Consider the following 15452-nt stretch of genomic DNA (forward strand, 5'->3'; position numbering starts at 1 on the left):
GGGTGTGGAACTTTTGGGATAGCATTGGAAATGTAATTGAGGAAAATACGTAATTAAAAAAAAAAAAACAGAGACACTGAAACTTATAGAGGAGAAAGTGGGGGAAAGCCTCGAAGATATTGGCACAGAGAAAAAATTCCTGAATAAAACAGCAATGGCTTGTGCTGTAAGATCGAGAATTGACAAATGGGACCTCATGAAACTGCAAAGCTTCTGTAAGGCAAAAGACACTGTCAATAAGACAAAAGGGCCAACAACAGATTGGGAAAGGATCTTTACCTATCCTAAATCAGATAGAGGACTAATATCCAATATATATAAAGAACTCAAGAAGGTGGACTCCAGAAAATTAAATAACCCCATTAAAAAAATGGGGCTCAGGCTAAACAAAGAATTCTCACCTGAGGAATACCGAATGGTTGAGAAACACCTGAAAAAAATGTTCAACATCCTTAATCATCAGGGAAATGCAAATCAAAACAACCCTGAGATTCTGTCTCACACCAGTCAGAATGGCTAAGATCAAAAATTCAGGTGACAGCAGATGCTGGCGAAAATGTGGAGAAAGAGGAACACCCCTCCATTTTTGGTGGGATTGCAAGCTTGTACAACTACTCTGGAAATCAGTCTGGCGGTTCCTCAGAAAATTGGACATAGTACTACCGGAGGATCCAGCAATACCTCTCCTGGGCATATATCCAGAAGATGCCCCAAGTGGTAAGAAGGACACATGCTCCACTATCTTCATAGCAGCCTTATTTATAATAGCCAGAAGCTGAAAAGAACCCACATGACACTCAACAGAGGAATGGATACAAAAAATGTGGTACATTTACACAACGGACTACTACTCACCTATTAAAAAGAATGAATTTATTAAATTCCTAGGCAAATGGTTGGACCTGGAGGGCATTATCCTGAGTGAGGTAACCCAATCACAAAAGAACTCAAATGATATGTACTCACTGATAAGTGGATATTAGCCCAGAAACTTAGTATACCCAAGATATAAGTTACGATTTGCAAAACACATGAAACTCAAGAAGAATGAAGACCAAAGTGTGGACATTTTGCCCCTTCATAGAATTGGGAACAAAACACCCATGGAAGAAGTTACAGAGACAAAATTTGGAGCTGAGACAAAAGGATGGACCATCTAGAGATTGCCATATCCAGGGATCCATCCCATAATTAGCCTCCAAACGCTGACACCATTCCATACACTAGCAAGATTTTGCTGAAAGGACCCTGATATAGCTGTCTCTTGTGAGACTACGCCGGGGCCTAGCAAACACATAAGTAGATGCTCACAGTCAGCTATTGGATGGATCACAGGGCACCCAATGGAGGAGCTAGAGAAAGTATCCAAGGAGCTAAAGAGATCTGCAACCTTGTAGGTGCAACAACATTATGAACTAACCAGTACCCCAGAGCTCTTGACTCCAGCTGCATATGTATCAAAAGATGGCCTAGTCGGCCATCACTGGAAAGAGAGGCCCATTGGACTTGCAAACTTTATATGCCCCAGTACAGGGGATCGCCAGGGCCAAAAAGTGGTAGTGGGTGGGTAGGGGAGTGGGGGGGAGCGTATGGGGGACTTTTAGGATAGCATTGAAAATATAAATGAAGAAAATACCTAATTAAAAAAAAACACTATATATGCATGAAATTTCAGTGATGCCCAGTTCTCCGTGCCCTCACTAGCAGGTGAAATTAAAAGCACTCCCAGTTGTCCATAAAGAAACAAAAATGAATAAACAGCCCCTTTTCCTGTAACACGGATCTCATCTTTCCAGTGAGTTAACAGGCTACACTTAAGCACTGACACTCGTGCCATATGCCTGCCTGCAGGATGAGCTGTCAGAACACAGGTGAACTAGAGCAGACCCTCGGGAAGCTTCCTGACAACAAGTCTACGTACTCGGGAATTTCAAACACAAAACAAGAGGGGTGAGTTCATCAGCTGAGCCTGCGCCTGATGCATACAAGGCCTGTGCTGCACCCCCAGCACCATAAAAACTGCATTTATTTTTAAAAAATTGTTAAATAGCCAGTATCTCAAATCTATAGTAAATATCACTGAGCAAACTACAGAAAGTCAGGTGTTAAACTCACCACTTTGGCAAATCAATCAGGAGATGTTTTTTCATTAGCTCTGAATACATTTATTTCTATTTAAATTAGAAAATGTACAAAAGCAATTGCCCCTGCTGTGATATCTCTAACTACATCTTTAACTTAAACATAAACTAAGTATGACAAACACCCATAAGAGTAACATTGGAAACTGAGTACCTGTTTTCAGGGCGTGTCCCTTAGCTAATACATTCATTCTTGTATGAAAAGGGGATATCACTGATTCATACAAAATTTTTAAAATACACATCTTTTCATGAAAGATATTTATAGTTGCACATGGCTTTGTATGCTGCTTTGCTATTTTTCTATTTAACAAAGTCTCTTACCATTTTGTTCAGGGGTTTGTTGACCTTATTAATGAGTAACAGTAAATATAATGTACAAAGAAAAATACTGACCAAATGGAAAAGGATTCGCAACACAAGACATGGTTTACCTTTGCCAACCATATTAGCATGTAGAGAATACATTTTAACAGAACTCTGCTTAAAACTGTTACTAGATGTAGTGGCTATTCCTGGTTGTCAACTTGACTATATTTGGAAAGAACTACAATCCAGAATTAGAAGGCTCACCAGTGACCCTTATCTGGAGGCTTGGAGATAGAAGTTTCTGATCTGGATCTTGGTATGGAGATCTTGAGCCATAGTGGCTATGGATTCCATAAGATTAAATCTCCGAGTTTAAGGAACACACCTTTAATCTGGGCTACACCTTCTGCTGGAGACAATATAAGGACATTGGAAGAAGAGAGTCTATCTATCTCTTGCTCCTTCGCCTGCTTGCTGTGTGAGACTGAGTAACTGCTAGATCCTTGGACTTCCATTCACAGCTGCGACTGAACCATTGTTGGGAATTGGGCTGCCGACTGTAAATCATCAATAAATTCTTTTACTATATAGAGACTATCCATAAGTTCTGTGACTCTAGAGAACCCTGACTAATACACTAGAGTTGAAGGAAAAATATATCTAAAACTGGGACTCTTGCTGGCCTTTGGTTTATGACAGAGACATAAAACTGTTCAAAGGGTTGGTTAACTATAAAGCTCTTTAGACAAGAACCATGTTGACCTCTGTTTCTGTGCTTCCTCTATCCCTAAAGTGAGCGACTGGCACAACGGGCACTCAATGCTACCTGACTGGCCAAATGACCTGAAGCTGTCCTAAGACTACCTGAGAACAGGAACACTGTTGAGAATAGGAAGGAGCATACTGGATGCCTAACGGTGTCCACAAAACAAGCCAATTAAATTAGATTTACCCATCTTCCCTTAGGTGCCCAGAAACACTGCATTTTGATCATATTCCTGAGACATAAGATTCTCTTCCAGAAATATGGACTATGCTTCCCACAGTGATGGCAATTTCTTCTAACTCCCTGTGAGTCAAACAAACTTACCATATATATAACGGTCACCACCTAACAAATAAGAGGGGGGAGAGAAGAATTATAAAACTCAACATTTTAACTTTTCATTAATTTGCCAACAACTTAATATATATGTATATATTGACAGCTATACATAAGATCTCAATACCAACACAAACTTTCACAAATTAAAAAACCTAATTTTTTTATTTTTAATTTTCTATATATATCTATATATACATGATATAGATATATAGATAGATATAGATATTTGAACACAACCATACATTATGTACTTCAGCAACATAAACACTAATAAGTTCTGCAGGATAGAGCTACCAAGGTCAACATAAGCCATGACAGCTCTAGAACACCAAAGCAAATATTACATGCATTTAGTTATATGACTTGAGGACAAGAGATAACTTTAAAAAGCTTAAATAAAAAACAAATGACAATATAATCTATGATCAAAAACTATGAAACCAAGTATAGAGGAACAGGCATGTATTCCTTGCACTGGGGAAACTGGGGCAGTGGGTATCAAGAGGTCAAGACCAGCCTGGGATATATAATGAGATTATCTTAAAAACAAGAAAAAGCTCAAAACAAAAACTGTCAGAAACGGAAGTCCCTATCTGCAGATATTAAAGAGACTCTCCATTTCTTTGTCATATTGTGCATGTCAATGGAACGCCTGGAGACTGTTGGACCCTGTAGTCTTAGTTATGTTTCCATTATCACACTATTAGAACTGCCCACAGGAAATCTGACAAAATCCACTGACCTGAGTTAGACTCTCCTTTGTCTGTAGATGTTCTTGTCGTGGTATCAGGTTCATGCTGGGTTGCTATAATATGAGCAGAAGTGAATCTTTGTGTAACAATATGGAGACCCTTGGTCATTGAGAAGTGTGAAATGGTGGGCCTTTGTGTAGCTGGTGAATTCTGTGTCAATGAAGGTTTTTCTATGGCAAATGTCTGGGCTGTTTGTACAGTTTGTACAACAGAAGAATTAACTGTGGTGGGATGCTGGGTTATTGTGTAGATTCAGTAGTTGATATGAGGGACATCTGAGCTGTTGCTGGATTTGTGGCTGAACTTTTTGCTGTGTTGGTTTTCTGAGGTATTGGTGAGGCTTCTACTGTAGCTTGGACAATTGCTATGTTGGTTTTTTGAGGTGTTTGTGGGATTTCTGTAGCTGGGACATCTGTGTTGGCTTTCTTTGGTGTTGGTGAAGCTTCTGTAGCTGGGACAATTGCTATGTTGGTTTTCTGAGGTGCTGGTGGGATTTCTGTAGCAGAAACATGTGCTGTGTTGGATTTATGAAGTGTTGGGATTTCTGTAACTGGGACATCTGCTGTGTTGGTTTTCTGAGGTGTTGGTAGGGTTGCTGAAGATGGAATATTTGCTTTGGTAGGTTTCTGAGGTTTTGGTGAGACTCTTGTATCAGGAACATTAAACATGCTTGGTTTCTGAGACATTGGTGGCACTCTGGTACTTAGAACATGAACTCTGGTGGGTTTCTGAGGCATTGCTGGGACTCTTGTACCTGGAACTTTAACTGTGGAAGGTTTCTGAGGAGTTGGTTGGTCTCCTGGATTTGGAACACTTTCTGTTGTGGGTTTCTGAGGCGTTGAGGGGATTCCTGTACTTGGAACATTAACTACTGGTTTCTTAATTGGGACCTTAGATTCCTCTATAAAGAAAACAATGTAAAGTTAAAAATTTGCTAAATCTTGCTGACCATATAAAGCTTCCCTAGTCATTACTTGCTCAATGACTGTTCTTTCTCTCCCCATAAACACCTAGAGAGGACTTTTAGAAATCCAGCCCTTATTATGCCCTTCATCTGCTATATCGCTTTTTAATCCATGCATATTAACTATACACAGCAATGAGTTCCATAAATATATGTACTATAAATATATAATGTATTTTGACAATATTAAACTTCTCCTCTCTCCCATTATTCTTGTCCATTCCCTCAGTCTCATTTCTAATTTCTCAACTGAAAACCATTATACTAGGTAAAATAAATCAGTCTCTGAAAATTGAATGTTTTCTCTCATGAGTGGATTTTAGATTTTATACAGCTATATAAAATCATATATATATATATATATATATATATATATATATATATATATATATACATACATACATACATATATAGAGGCTACATCATATCCATGTGACTTAACTAGACTTATACTAATATAACATTTCATTATTTGCAATACAATTGCACATATAAGTTTTTTCTATGTAAAGAAAAAAGTTAGAATAACATCCCAAAGTGTGACACATCTCTCAATTTTCTCTTTAAAAACTGTCTCTTCCACTCACACAAAAGCATGTTTTTATATAAATATGACAACAGTCACTTTGTCCCTTGTCTTCAGGATGACCTAGTGAATGTGTAGGCTTACTCCTTGCCAACTGCCTTTGGCATGGTTTTACTAACCGCTTTCAGGCAGCCCTAAGTAAGATTGAACTTCATGGAGCCTTTGATCCTTCTAAGATTTGTCTTCTTCATCCCAACACCAAGGATACAAACACACAAGCAAATTAAGTCATTGCACTTTGTACATTCCCTCTGAAACATCACATTACCCCCCTTAAGTTATATAACTCCGGGCCAATTTTAATACACTAACAACAATAAAAAAAAAAATCAGAGTGTAGATTGCTTGACATCCATTGTGGAGAATGGTTTAGGTAAGTCAATTTTTACATGGACTGTCCCTGAAGTGACAACAGGATATATCCACTAATAATGCCCCCCTCCTCACACCAGACACTTTGTTCTAAGTGTCTATAAAATGGTACACATATTTTTAATGCTTTTTCTTGAACAAAAAAGGTCTATGTCAGTTTATTTATAATGAACAATTCAAAATTCCTTCCCCAAACTCATAAGGCTGTAAAAATGATTCTTTGTTCCCCTAAATTCTTGTTTTCAATCCAAAGGGTTTGCACGCTCCCACTGAGTTTTAATTTTCTCATGATTTCCCTTTTGTTCCTGATGCCTGATCTAAATTCCACGGTAGCAAGGAAGGAGGCGGTGAAGAAACACCACCAAGGTTGGAGGGCAGTAGTGACTTTTGGGACATGTGGATATGTGACTTAAAAAGGACCACATATCATGATAGGTTCAGCTCTCCTCTGAAATTCTGCTTAACCCTAACCACTGGTGATCACACTATTCCAAAAAACTTAATAAGTTTTTTTTTCCCTTTTTCTTTTGTTTTTTCTTTTAGCTATGGTAATAGGTATATGGAATTCTCCAATGGTGACTGCAGATCGGTCTGGTTTTTTTTTTTTTCTTTCTGTGCATTTTGTTGATACTAATATTAATCTACTCAACAAGGGACCAGAAGCAGGTGGTCATTCTAAGGTCAGGTGTCTAAGGGTTCTGGCATTGATTATTCAATAAAGAAGAACTCATCTGTGCACAGTGCCTTGGGCACATCAAAAGTAATTCAGTTTTCTATATACCAAGTTCAGAGTGAGCACCAAGTAGTGTTTGCACTCAGGATCTGGCTCAATATCACTGTAGATAGTGTGATAAGGAAGGACAGCAGCACACAGGTCCTAGGACAACAGGCCAGGCCTGCAGCTATCAACTGCTCTGCCAGAACCTTCCATGCATCCCGAATCTTCCAGGGCTTGGTGGGGAAGGTGACTTGGTTTCTGGTCTCAGCTGCTGGGGTGAGGCAATACCCACCTGAGTGATGGACCCTGTGCTCTGGGTGGTCTTTCCCTTAAAGCTCTGCTACAGACAGTGAGAAGAATACCAAAAATGGGGCAACTGCCCCACCGTGCCCCTCCCCCATCCTACTCAGGGTGTCAGCGCTGTTAATAATGAGCTACATGTCAGAGAGTACATAGTGCTGAATGCTGATATTCATTTTGAGGAAAGACACAATGCTATCTTTTTGTTTGTTTGTTGAAACAGGGTTTCTATGTGTTTCCGAGGTTATCCTGGAATTTACTTGATAGAACTTAAACTCACCTCTGCCTCCTGAGTACTGGGATTAAAGGCATGTATCACAACTGTCCAGTTTACATTGCTATTTTTTTTAACCAGGAAATCTTTTCATTTAACCCATGATTTTACTTGTCTTGAAAACCATCCAAACAGTACAGTATGCATAAATACATAAAGATGAAATTATGTGTACACAAAGAATATGAGAGATTACCTATACACTGGGGTGGTGGACTGCTCCATTGTCCTACATCAGACTTGCTCACAGTACAATATATGGTAGAATTTCCAAACAGGATGAAGCCTTTGTCACATGAATAAATGACCACCTGGCTATATTTATAAGAATCGCTTTCCCCTCGCATTATTCCATTGTTGATTTTTGGTGGGTCTGGACAAAATATTTCTTAAAAAGAATCAAAGTACTTTCTTTTTAATGAAGAAAAACTGATATTGCATTTTTATAAATAACACTAAAACATTTTTAAAAATTAAGATAATTAGAATCAATCATCTTTCTGAGCTCAGCCTTTCTGAAAAGTGGATACTGACAGTGCCTATTACAGTGGTTGTCAACCTGTGGGGCGTGGCACACGGTCTCCATTTTCACCTCCAGGGTAAGGAGTTTTAGGAGGTACAGGAACTTATTATAAGCTGAATTAAAAGTATAAATAAAGTCCAAGACATGTTATAATGGTTATGCTGTAAAAGAGATCTCTGACAGTTATGCTAACAGCAAGATCAGTGGGTTGCATGTTCTTTAGCACCATTAAGCTTATCAAGAAAACAATATAATTACACGTGCTCATTGAATTAAACAACCTCAAATGTCCATACACAGGCATAGAACATGAGAAAATTCATGATATGTTTTAAACTAAGCAAGAACAACCCACTTGTCTAGTCTAAACACAACGTGAAGGCTACCCCAGGAACACATGTATGGAACGAGAGAGGACAGACATTTACCAATCTAGCAAATTTTCCTGAAGGACTAAGGGATGTGATTTTTGATGGGAAAACTGTCAAACAAAGAAGTTGAAGGAACTTCTAGGCCAATCCATGTATAGACCAAGCAGTGTAGAGATATCAAAACCCAGGAGACAGGGGCTGGTTGATAGCTTAGTCAGAGAAGTACTTGCTGTATAAGCATTCCCCAAAACACATATAAAAAAGTGGGCTTGGTGTTGTGTACCTGGGGAAGATGGGGAGGTGGAGACAAGTAGATCCCTAGGGCTGACAAATAGCCTGCTTACTCAAATCAAGCAACCATGGGTCACTTTAGACACTGTCTCCAAAATCAAAAGTTATTAATGCCTGAGGTCATCCTCTATACCATGCATGCATACATACATCTGTATGTAATTTCATGCATACATATACTTGTACATACACGGACACACACACAGAGGGGGAGAAAGAGCAAGCAAGCAAGCAAGAGACAGAGAGAGCAAGAAAGCAAGGAGAGAGAGAGAGATTGATTCTTCAGGGCAGTCACTGTGGCTAGTACACACTTCTAATCCAAAAGGCGATGAGGTCGATGTTAAGTGTTATGGTAGACATGGCTTGAATGTCTAAGTTGTGCTACATAATTACATATGTCAAAGGATGTTCACAGTGGTATAGGAAAAAGGGCATTAGTTTGTAGAGCAGGGGCTAGTATTTATAGACAAACTTTGGCCTTGAAAATGTTAGGGGATTGGGGGGTGGGTATGGGGGACCTTTGGGATAGCATTGAAAATGTAAACGAGGAAAATACCTAATAAAAAATAAATAAATAAATAAATAAATAAATAAATAAAAAGAAAATGTTAGGGGCAGCCCTGAGTGTATGTAATACTCCAGATTCAACTCCCAGCAACCACATAGTGGCTCACAATCACCTGTAATGGGGTCTGATGCCCTCTTCTGGTGTGTCTGAAGACAGCTACAGTGTACTCACCAAATATATAAAACAAATAAAATTAAAATCTTTAAAATAAATAAATATATCTTGCCAAATGTAAGTCCATTAGATTAATGGTTTCCTTTGCAGACAGAGAGGAAGAAAATACACTCATTTGCTTTGTTTGTCCTAGGCATAGATTCTTGGTCCTCGTGTATGCTAAGGTCACTGTGTCCTACTAAGTCCCTGACATTTTAAAGTGTAGACTTTATTCCTTATGTCTTTCATTCTTTTGATAATAATCTTACAACTTTTTCAAATGGCTTCTAAAACCCTAATGTCAAAATTAATGGAAAGTCCAGTTTGTGTGTGTGTGTGTGTGTGTGTGTGTGTGTGTGACTATGAGGAGAAGAGTTGAAAAGTCTGCACTTTGTGACCTGACACTCTAGTAGCCAATGTGTGGAATCAGTTGATAAGGAACAACTAATAGGAACCCTGCTGTCAAGGAGCCCACTGTGTCAGGCCCATCATGGACCCTTCCTGCTAGACTTTCCATTTCTGTTTTCTCTTTAGAAGATGAGATTCTCAAGCAGAAGAATGGCTTATCATGCATCCTTATTTCTCTAATGATAAAACATAGCATACCTTAAAGCCTTCTAGGTTGTCAACTGAAAACTATACTCTTAAAAAGAGACAGGTAGGCAACACTGACTCTTAGAGAAAGAGCCAATTTTCAGAAAGAGACCTATATTAAATGCCTTCCAGTGAGAGATTAGCACATGGAACTTATCATTCTGACCCCTAGGAATATTTCCTTCCATAAAATTGGGAAACCAGCTTCTCTGACTATTAGAAGCAATGTTTAGACAGAAAATGGACAAATATAATATAGTTGCTTAATTCTTAATTAAATTATGTTATAGTTAAGAATATTACTGCTTAGAACCACTTTTAAGAGTCCTCCCACAGCTGATAAATTAAGAAGTTTGTCATTAGTAGAGAAACAGTTGAAAAGTAGGGGCACCACAAATATAGATGTGGATAGTTCTTGAATGAGAAGGAGTTAATATTGTTGATCCTGTGGCCCCACAACTTGAGTACTTTTAAAAGGAAACATACCTGTGCACACTGGAAATTCATCATCCCAATCAACAGTATTTCCTATAATAGTACATAAAATAGAGGTGATACCGACTAGCCTGTACCTAAAGGAGAGGGAAGGAAGGCTGTTATATTCATGACAGAAGGCTTGTCTTTTAAATTCTCCAGAACTTCATTTTAAAAGATTTACTCCACCAGAAAATAGAGACAAAATGACAGTTTTGATAACCATCTAGATGGAAATTTAAACAGTTAAAAATTTTAGCTCACAGAGATGATACTGAAATGGCAAGACTTGCAGACATGCAAATGCTTCTTTTGCTTGCAGCATTAAAAATACATATATAACAAAAATCTTCTAAAATCATGTGTGATGAGATCTTTCACTCCAAGTTCTAAAAGGAAGGGATCTTGCTTCCCTTGGCTTTTAGGAAAACATTTTGAGAACTTTCCACACATCTTTCAGGTGTTTTGATGAAACCCAGCCCTCCTTCCCGATTTTCTAACCCCTCATCTGGCTCTCCACCTGCTCCTTCCCAAACCCTGGGCTCTTATGAATCCACTAGACCCACGTAGCCCTATTTCTCTGTCGGAACGGGCAGGGGTGGTGACTGAACTCAGAACATAGAAAGGAACAAACTGGGTGAGTCACTGATGACACTTAAAGAACTTCCTTGTTCTACATGAAGCCCAAATGAAGACCTAAGAAAACTTTCTGATAGGAGGGCATTTCCACACTAGGCTTTTTTCTTAGCCCATGGTATAACAGTTTATTTGCATTTATTAAAACTGAGATGCAAATTACTATTTAAGCCAGTTTAAAGTTAGTTTCATTTCTAACACTTTAGGGATTGTTATTTTTGTATCATGGACATATATTTCAGTAGTAGCTACACTTATCACATTTAGAACTGCATATGTATTGGAATCTAAAAATCTAGAGAAATTAGAAGTATAAAAACTTTACCCTGGTCTACATTACTAAGTTTACTTGAAATTACTAAGTTTGCTTGTAACACATTACCACAAAGAGCTCATGACAAAGGTTCATTGGGGAACAGTTTCTCTTTTTTTCTTCAGTATACTATAGAAAATAGCTTTCATTTTGGCATTTACACACATGTGCACTACTGTGCATAGCACACACTCACCCTCACTCTCACTATGAGAGACTGTTTTAGTGCTATCCACCATTGACTACAGGCCACAAATCTATCAGTGTTCACTGAACTCCTAATTTCTTTAGTTCATTAATTGATTATAGAGTCTTAGAGTGATGAAACTTACCCTGGGTTGCATGAGAAGTTTATTTCTGAACCGAATAATATGCCGGTTGGTATGTTGATGTGACCATTATCCAGATCTTTAGGATTAGGGCATGATTTTTCTAAAAAAGAATTATCAAAAAAAACAACAACTCTCTAACCATACTCAATGTTAAGAGGGATTATGGCAGTAATTATTCATATACAGGTATTCATATATTATGCTGAAAGTGGATGGAGAAGAAAGAGGTCTTAAGGGGAGATGAAAGGAGGAAATGTAATGGTCTACGTGTAACAGGAGAGCAAAAGGCAAGAGAAACCTGGGACCAGGATCAGCAGGAATGTGATGGGTAGGGCAGAGGAGAGGAGAATGAGGGAGACCCAAGTGACATGGATGTCCGAAATTCCGATGGTGAAACACATCACTTTTATTTTAACTTAGATAAAGACTTAAATGGGGTAGGGAGATACAGAAAGCTGGTCTGGTAAAATGCTCTCCATGTAAGGGCAAGGACCTGACTTTGATCCCCAGGACCCACAGAAAAAAAGTCAAGCAGGGTAACAAGCATTTCTCATCCCAGAACTGAGTGGGCAGAGGCATGCAGAGTCCTGGGGCTCACTGGCCAGCCTGTGAAACCTCCTTGGGCAGCCCCAGGTCAAGGACAGATACTATCCATATGTAAGGTGAACAGAGCCTGAAGAACAATACCCAAGGTTGTCCTTTGGCCTCCATATGCATGGGTCCACAACTGCATGCACACAGAGGAACACAAACACACAAGTAATAGTAAGGACCTGGGGAAACATCTCAGTTAATAAGATGCTTGTTTATTGCAGGTGTGAAAACCAGAGATTGAGTCACCAGACTCCATGTAAACAGCTGGGCAGAGTAGCACACCTTCACTCCCAGTGATAGCAATGTGGGAGACAGATACTTGGAAGTGGTGGAGGGTGGGAAGGTAGGAAGAGGACAGTTAGTATACTCTATGAGTTGAAGTTCCAGACCAGAGGCACCTATGGTCTGGCACCTAGGATTATCCTATAACAGTCTCAACCAAATGCAAGTCTACTCATGCATGCATAGTCATGCATGCATTGAAAACATACACACACAGGTAACAAATGGAAATTTATTACAAAATAATGTGTTATTTGATTTACATGATTTTTACTTGTTAATTAAATCTTAGAACAGCAGGGAAAAAAACTAAATATCAGGCACACATACACAAATTCATCCTCTGAGCCACTGATAATTTCTAACCTTTCTTTTTCTTTAATTTTACATTCCTGTTTTATTGCCTCATAAAAGCAAGGTACTTGGAATATGTCGTCATTTTAGGTAACCTTAAATTCAGTAAACATGAGCTCTGTCAGTACATACTCCTATTATGTATATATTTGTCTAATAAAAAAATAACTCATGAATCTCTGAAGAAACATTATATATTTTTTTCCAGACATGGTATCTCCCCAAATACAGATGACTGTAATTACTTTTTAAATCATACTCACTTTTACAAAACTGAGCAACTGGAGACCATACTAAATCCTCAAGGCAAGTTGATTTTCCTGAGAGTGAAGGTTGTTTTCGAAATCCTGGCCGACACTCATATTCCACAATAGTACCAACTGGGAAAAAATTCATGTTGAAGTACTCTTTTTTGAGGGATGCAAAACTCAGTCTTTCTGGAGTATCACATGATTCTAAAAGAGTTAACATGGCAACAAAGAAATAGGAATGTGAACTTAGTTTATAATCCATGCAATCTAATAGCTAGTAGTTAATCTACCCCTTTCCCATCAACTATTTGCTTTGCATGGATCTCTATGTCTTTATATATTAATTTTTAAATAAATATGACTGTGGTATTCGTAGTTCATCAAGTGTAATCACATTCATACCTTCATTTTTCAATGACTAGAAGTCTGTGCAGTTTTCACACAGCAATGCCAATAACAATAGAATTTACTGAATACTTGTAAATGTTTTATACACACTTACTCATTGATCCTCACACTGCCTCTTGTAAAAAGAGTCAGATGAACCAGCCACGTACATAAAGTATACATCATGTGTGAACAGCTGAGCAAATGAGCTCTAGAGGGGCAAGGAGTACAGCAAGAAAGGGTTGCTCATTAGCTCAGTGGCCAAGCTTGGAGCCAAGCTCTTTGGCCTAAGAGGTACAGGTCTTGCCTACATTATCCATCTTCTGGTAGAAGGTTTCTTTAACTCTGAAATTGAGAGAAGAGTCCCCAAGTGTCCCCGCTTACATAACTCATGAGGTTGCTTGAAGGATTAGATGAATCAATACTGTGGAAACGTTACAAACTCTTCGTACCTGTGGTGAGAGTTTAGGGGCTATTTTTTGCCTTGTATGAGGGCTGAAAATGCAAATGAGAAGATGGATCTAGTGTGTTTTCAAAAGTTAGTTTTGAATGATTCTGGATTTACTACAGAGTCCCCTAATTCAGATCATTCAAAGGCAGCAATCAAGTCTTGCTTTTATCTTTACATTACTTTTGTGTAGTCAGTCATTCACTATATAGCAATATTCTGACCCATGATGGGCCCCATAGACAAATGTGGGGCCTGCAGGAATGCAATGGAACTGAAATATTCCTGTTGCCTAGCAACATCATGGCCATCCTAATGTAAAGTAACTCCTTGCTAACAAGTTTGCCCTGGTGCTGGGGTAGCAACCATAGTACATGAAAATCATGAGGAGTATAGCACATACAATCACATGGAGTAGATAGCATTTGATAAGTCTGTGTGTTGCCAGCTCATGTGCTTATCATACTATAATAAAAAAGAAAGAAAGAAAGAAAGAAAGAAAGAAAGGAAGGAAAGAAGGAAGGAAGGAAGGAAGAAAGGAAGGAAGGAAGGAAGGAAGGAAGGAGGGAAGAAAGAAAGAAAGAAAGAAAGAAAGAAAGAAAGAAAGAAAGAAAGAAAGAGAGAAAGAAAGAAAGAAGAAAAGAAAGAAGGAAGAAAGAGAGAAAGAGAAAGAAAAGCAAAGCAAAGCAACACAACTGCCAGGCAAGGTGGCCCACGCCTTTAATCCCAGCCCATGGGAGTCAGAGGAAGGCAGATTTGTGAGTTCGAGGCCAGCCTGGTCTACAAATTGAGTTCCAGGACAGCCAGGGCTACACAGATAAACCCTGTCTCGAAAAACAAAAACAAAAACAAAAACAAAACAAAACAACAACAACAACAAAAAAGAGTGAAGAAAAGAAAAGCAAGTATCATGGCTTATAATTCAAGCTACTTGAGAGGCTGAGGCCGGAGGATTTTGATCCCAGGAGTTGAGGCCAGACTGAGCAACATACAGTAATCTAATGTTGATTTTTTAAAAGAAAATTAGCATAGCCGTGGTGCACAATGTATATACAGCATAAATAGCAGACAGTAATGCCTTAAGCCTGGAGAACCTTCCTCTCTTTCTGGCTAATGTGTTCTAACTGCCAACAGTAGTTAGTAGACTTACATGCTATAGAGGTTTATAAGAAAAGAACAAAGCCATGGGTTTCATAGAGAACCCTGGTCAGTACACATACCGTCTAGTATAATGTTCAGATGATATGCCAGAACAACCTAAAACTATATCTTAAAGATAACATAGGGCTATATGTACAACAGATTTTTTTGAAGTAAGACCTCAAAATGTCTCCCAAGAGTTGTATCCATTACTTAACAA

The 15452-nt window shown here is 38.6% G+C and overlaps 1 protein-coding gene across 6 annotated transcripts in view; it reads right to left on the bottom strand.

The window, feature by feature from the left end:
* Cd55b (CD55 molecule, decay accelerating factor for complement B) overlaps positions 1–15452 on the bottom strand; it is a 34572-nt gene that overhangs the window by 17806 nt on the left and 1314 nt on the right. For 4 of the 6 annotated variants that reach the window (XM_030246278.1, NM_007827.3, XM_011247917.3 and 1 more), the window contains exons 3-9: positions 13270–13461; positions 11777–11876; positions 10508–10593; positions 7718–7909; positions 5062–5208; positions 4298–4360; positions 3541–3561 (exon numbers count right to left, since the gene is read on the bottom strand). In XM_030246278.1, the coding sequence (XP_030102138.1) occupies positions 3541–3561; positions 4298–4360; positions 5062–5208; positions 7718–7909; positions 10508–10593; positions 11777–11876; positions 13270–13402 (742 nt within the window). In that variant the 5' untranslated portion in view covers positions 13403–13461. Of the gene's footprint in view, positions 1–3540; positions 3562–4297; positions 4361–4717; positions 4822–5061; positions 5209–7717; positions 7910–10507; positions 10594–11776; positions 11877–13269; positions 13462–15452 lie in introns of all 6 variants that reach the window. The other 2 variants (XM_017314396.2, NM_001317361.1) reach the window with 2 other exon arrangements.

The sequence above is a fragment of the Mus musculus genome, chromosome 1 (assembly GCF_000001635.26).
Source record: "Mus musculus strain C57BL/6J chromosome 1, GRCm38.p6 C57BL/6J".
In the NCBI taxonomy this organism is placed as follows: Eukaryota; Metazoa; Chordata; class Mammalia; order Rodentia; family Muridae; genus Mus; species Mus musculus.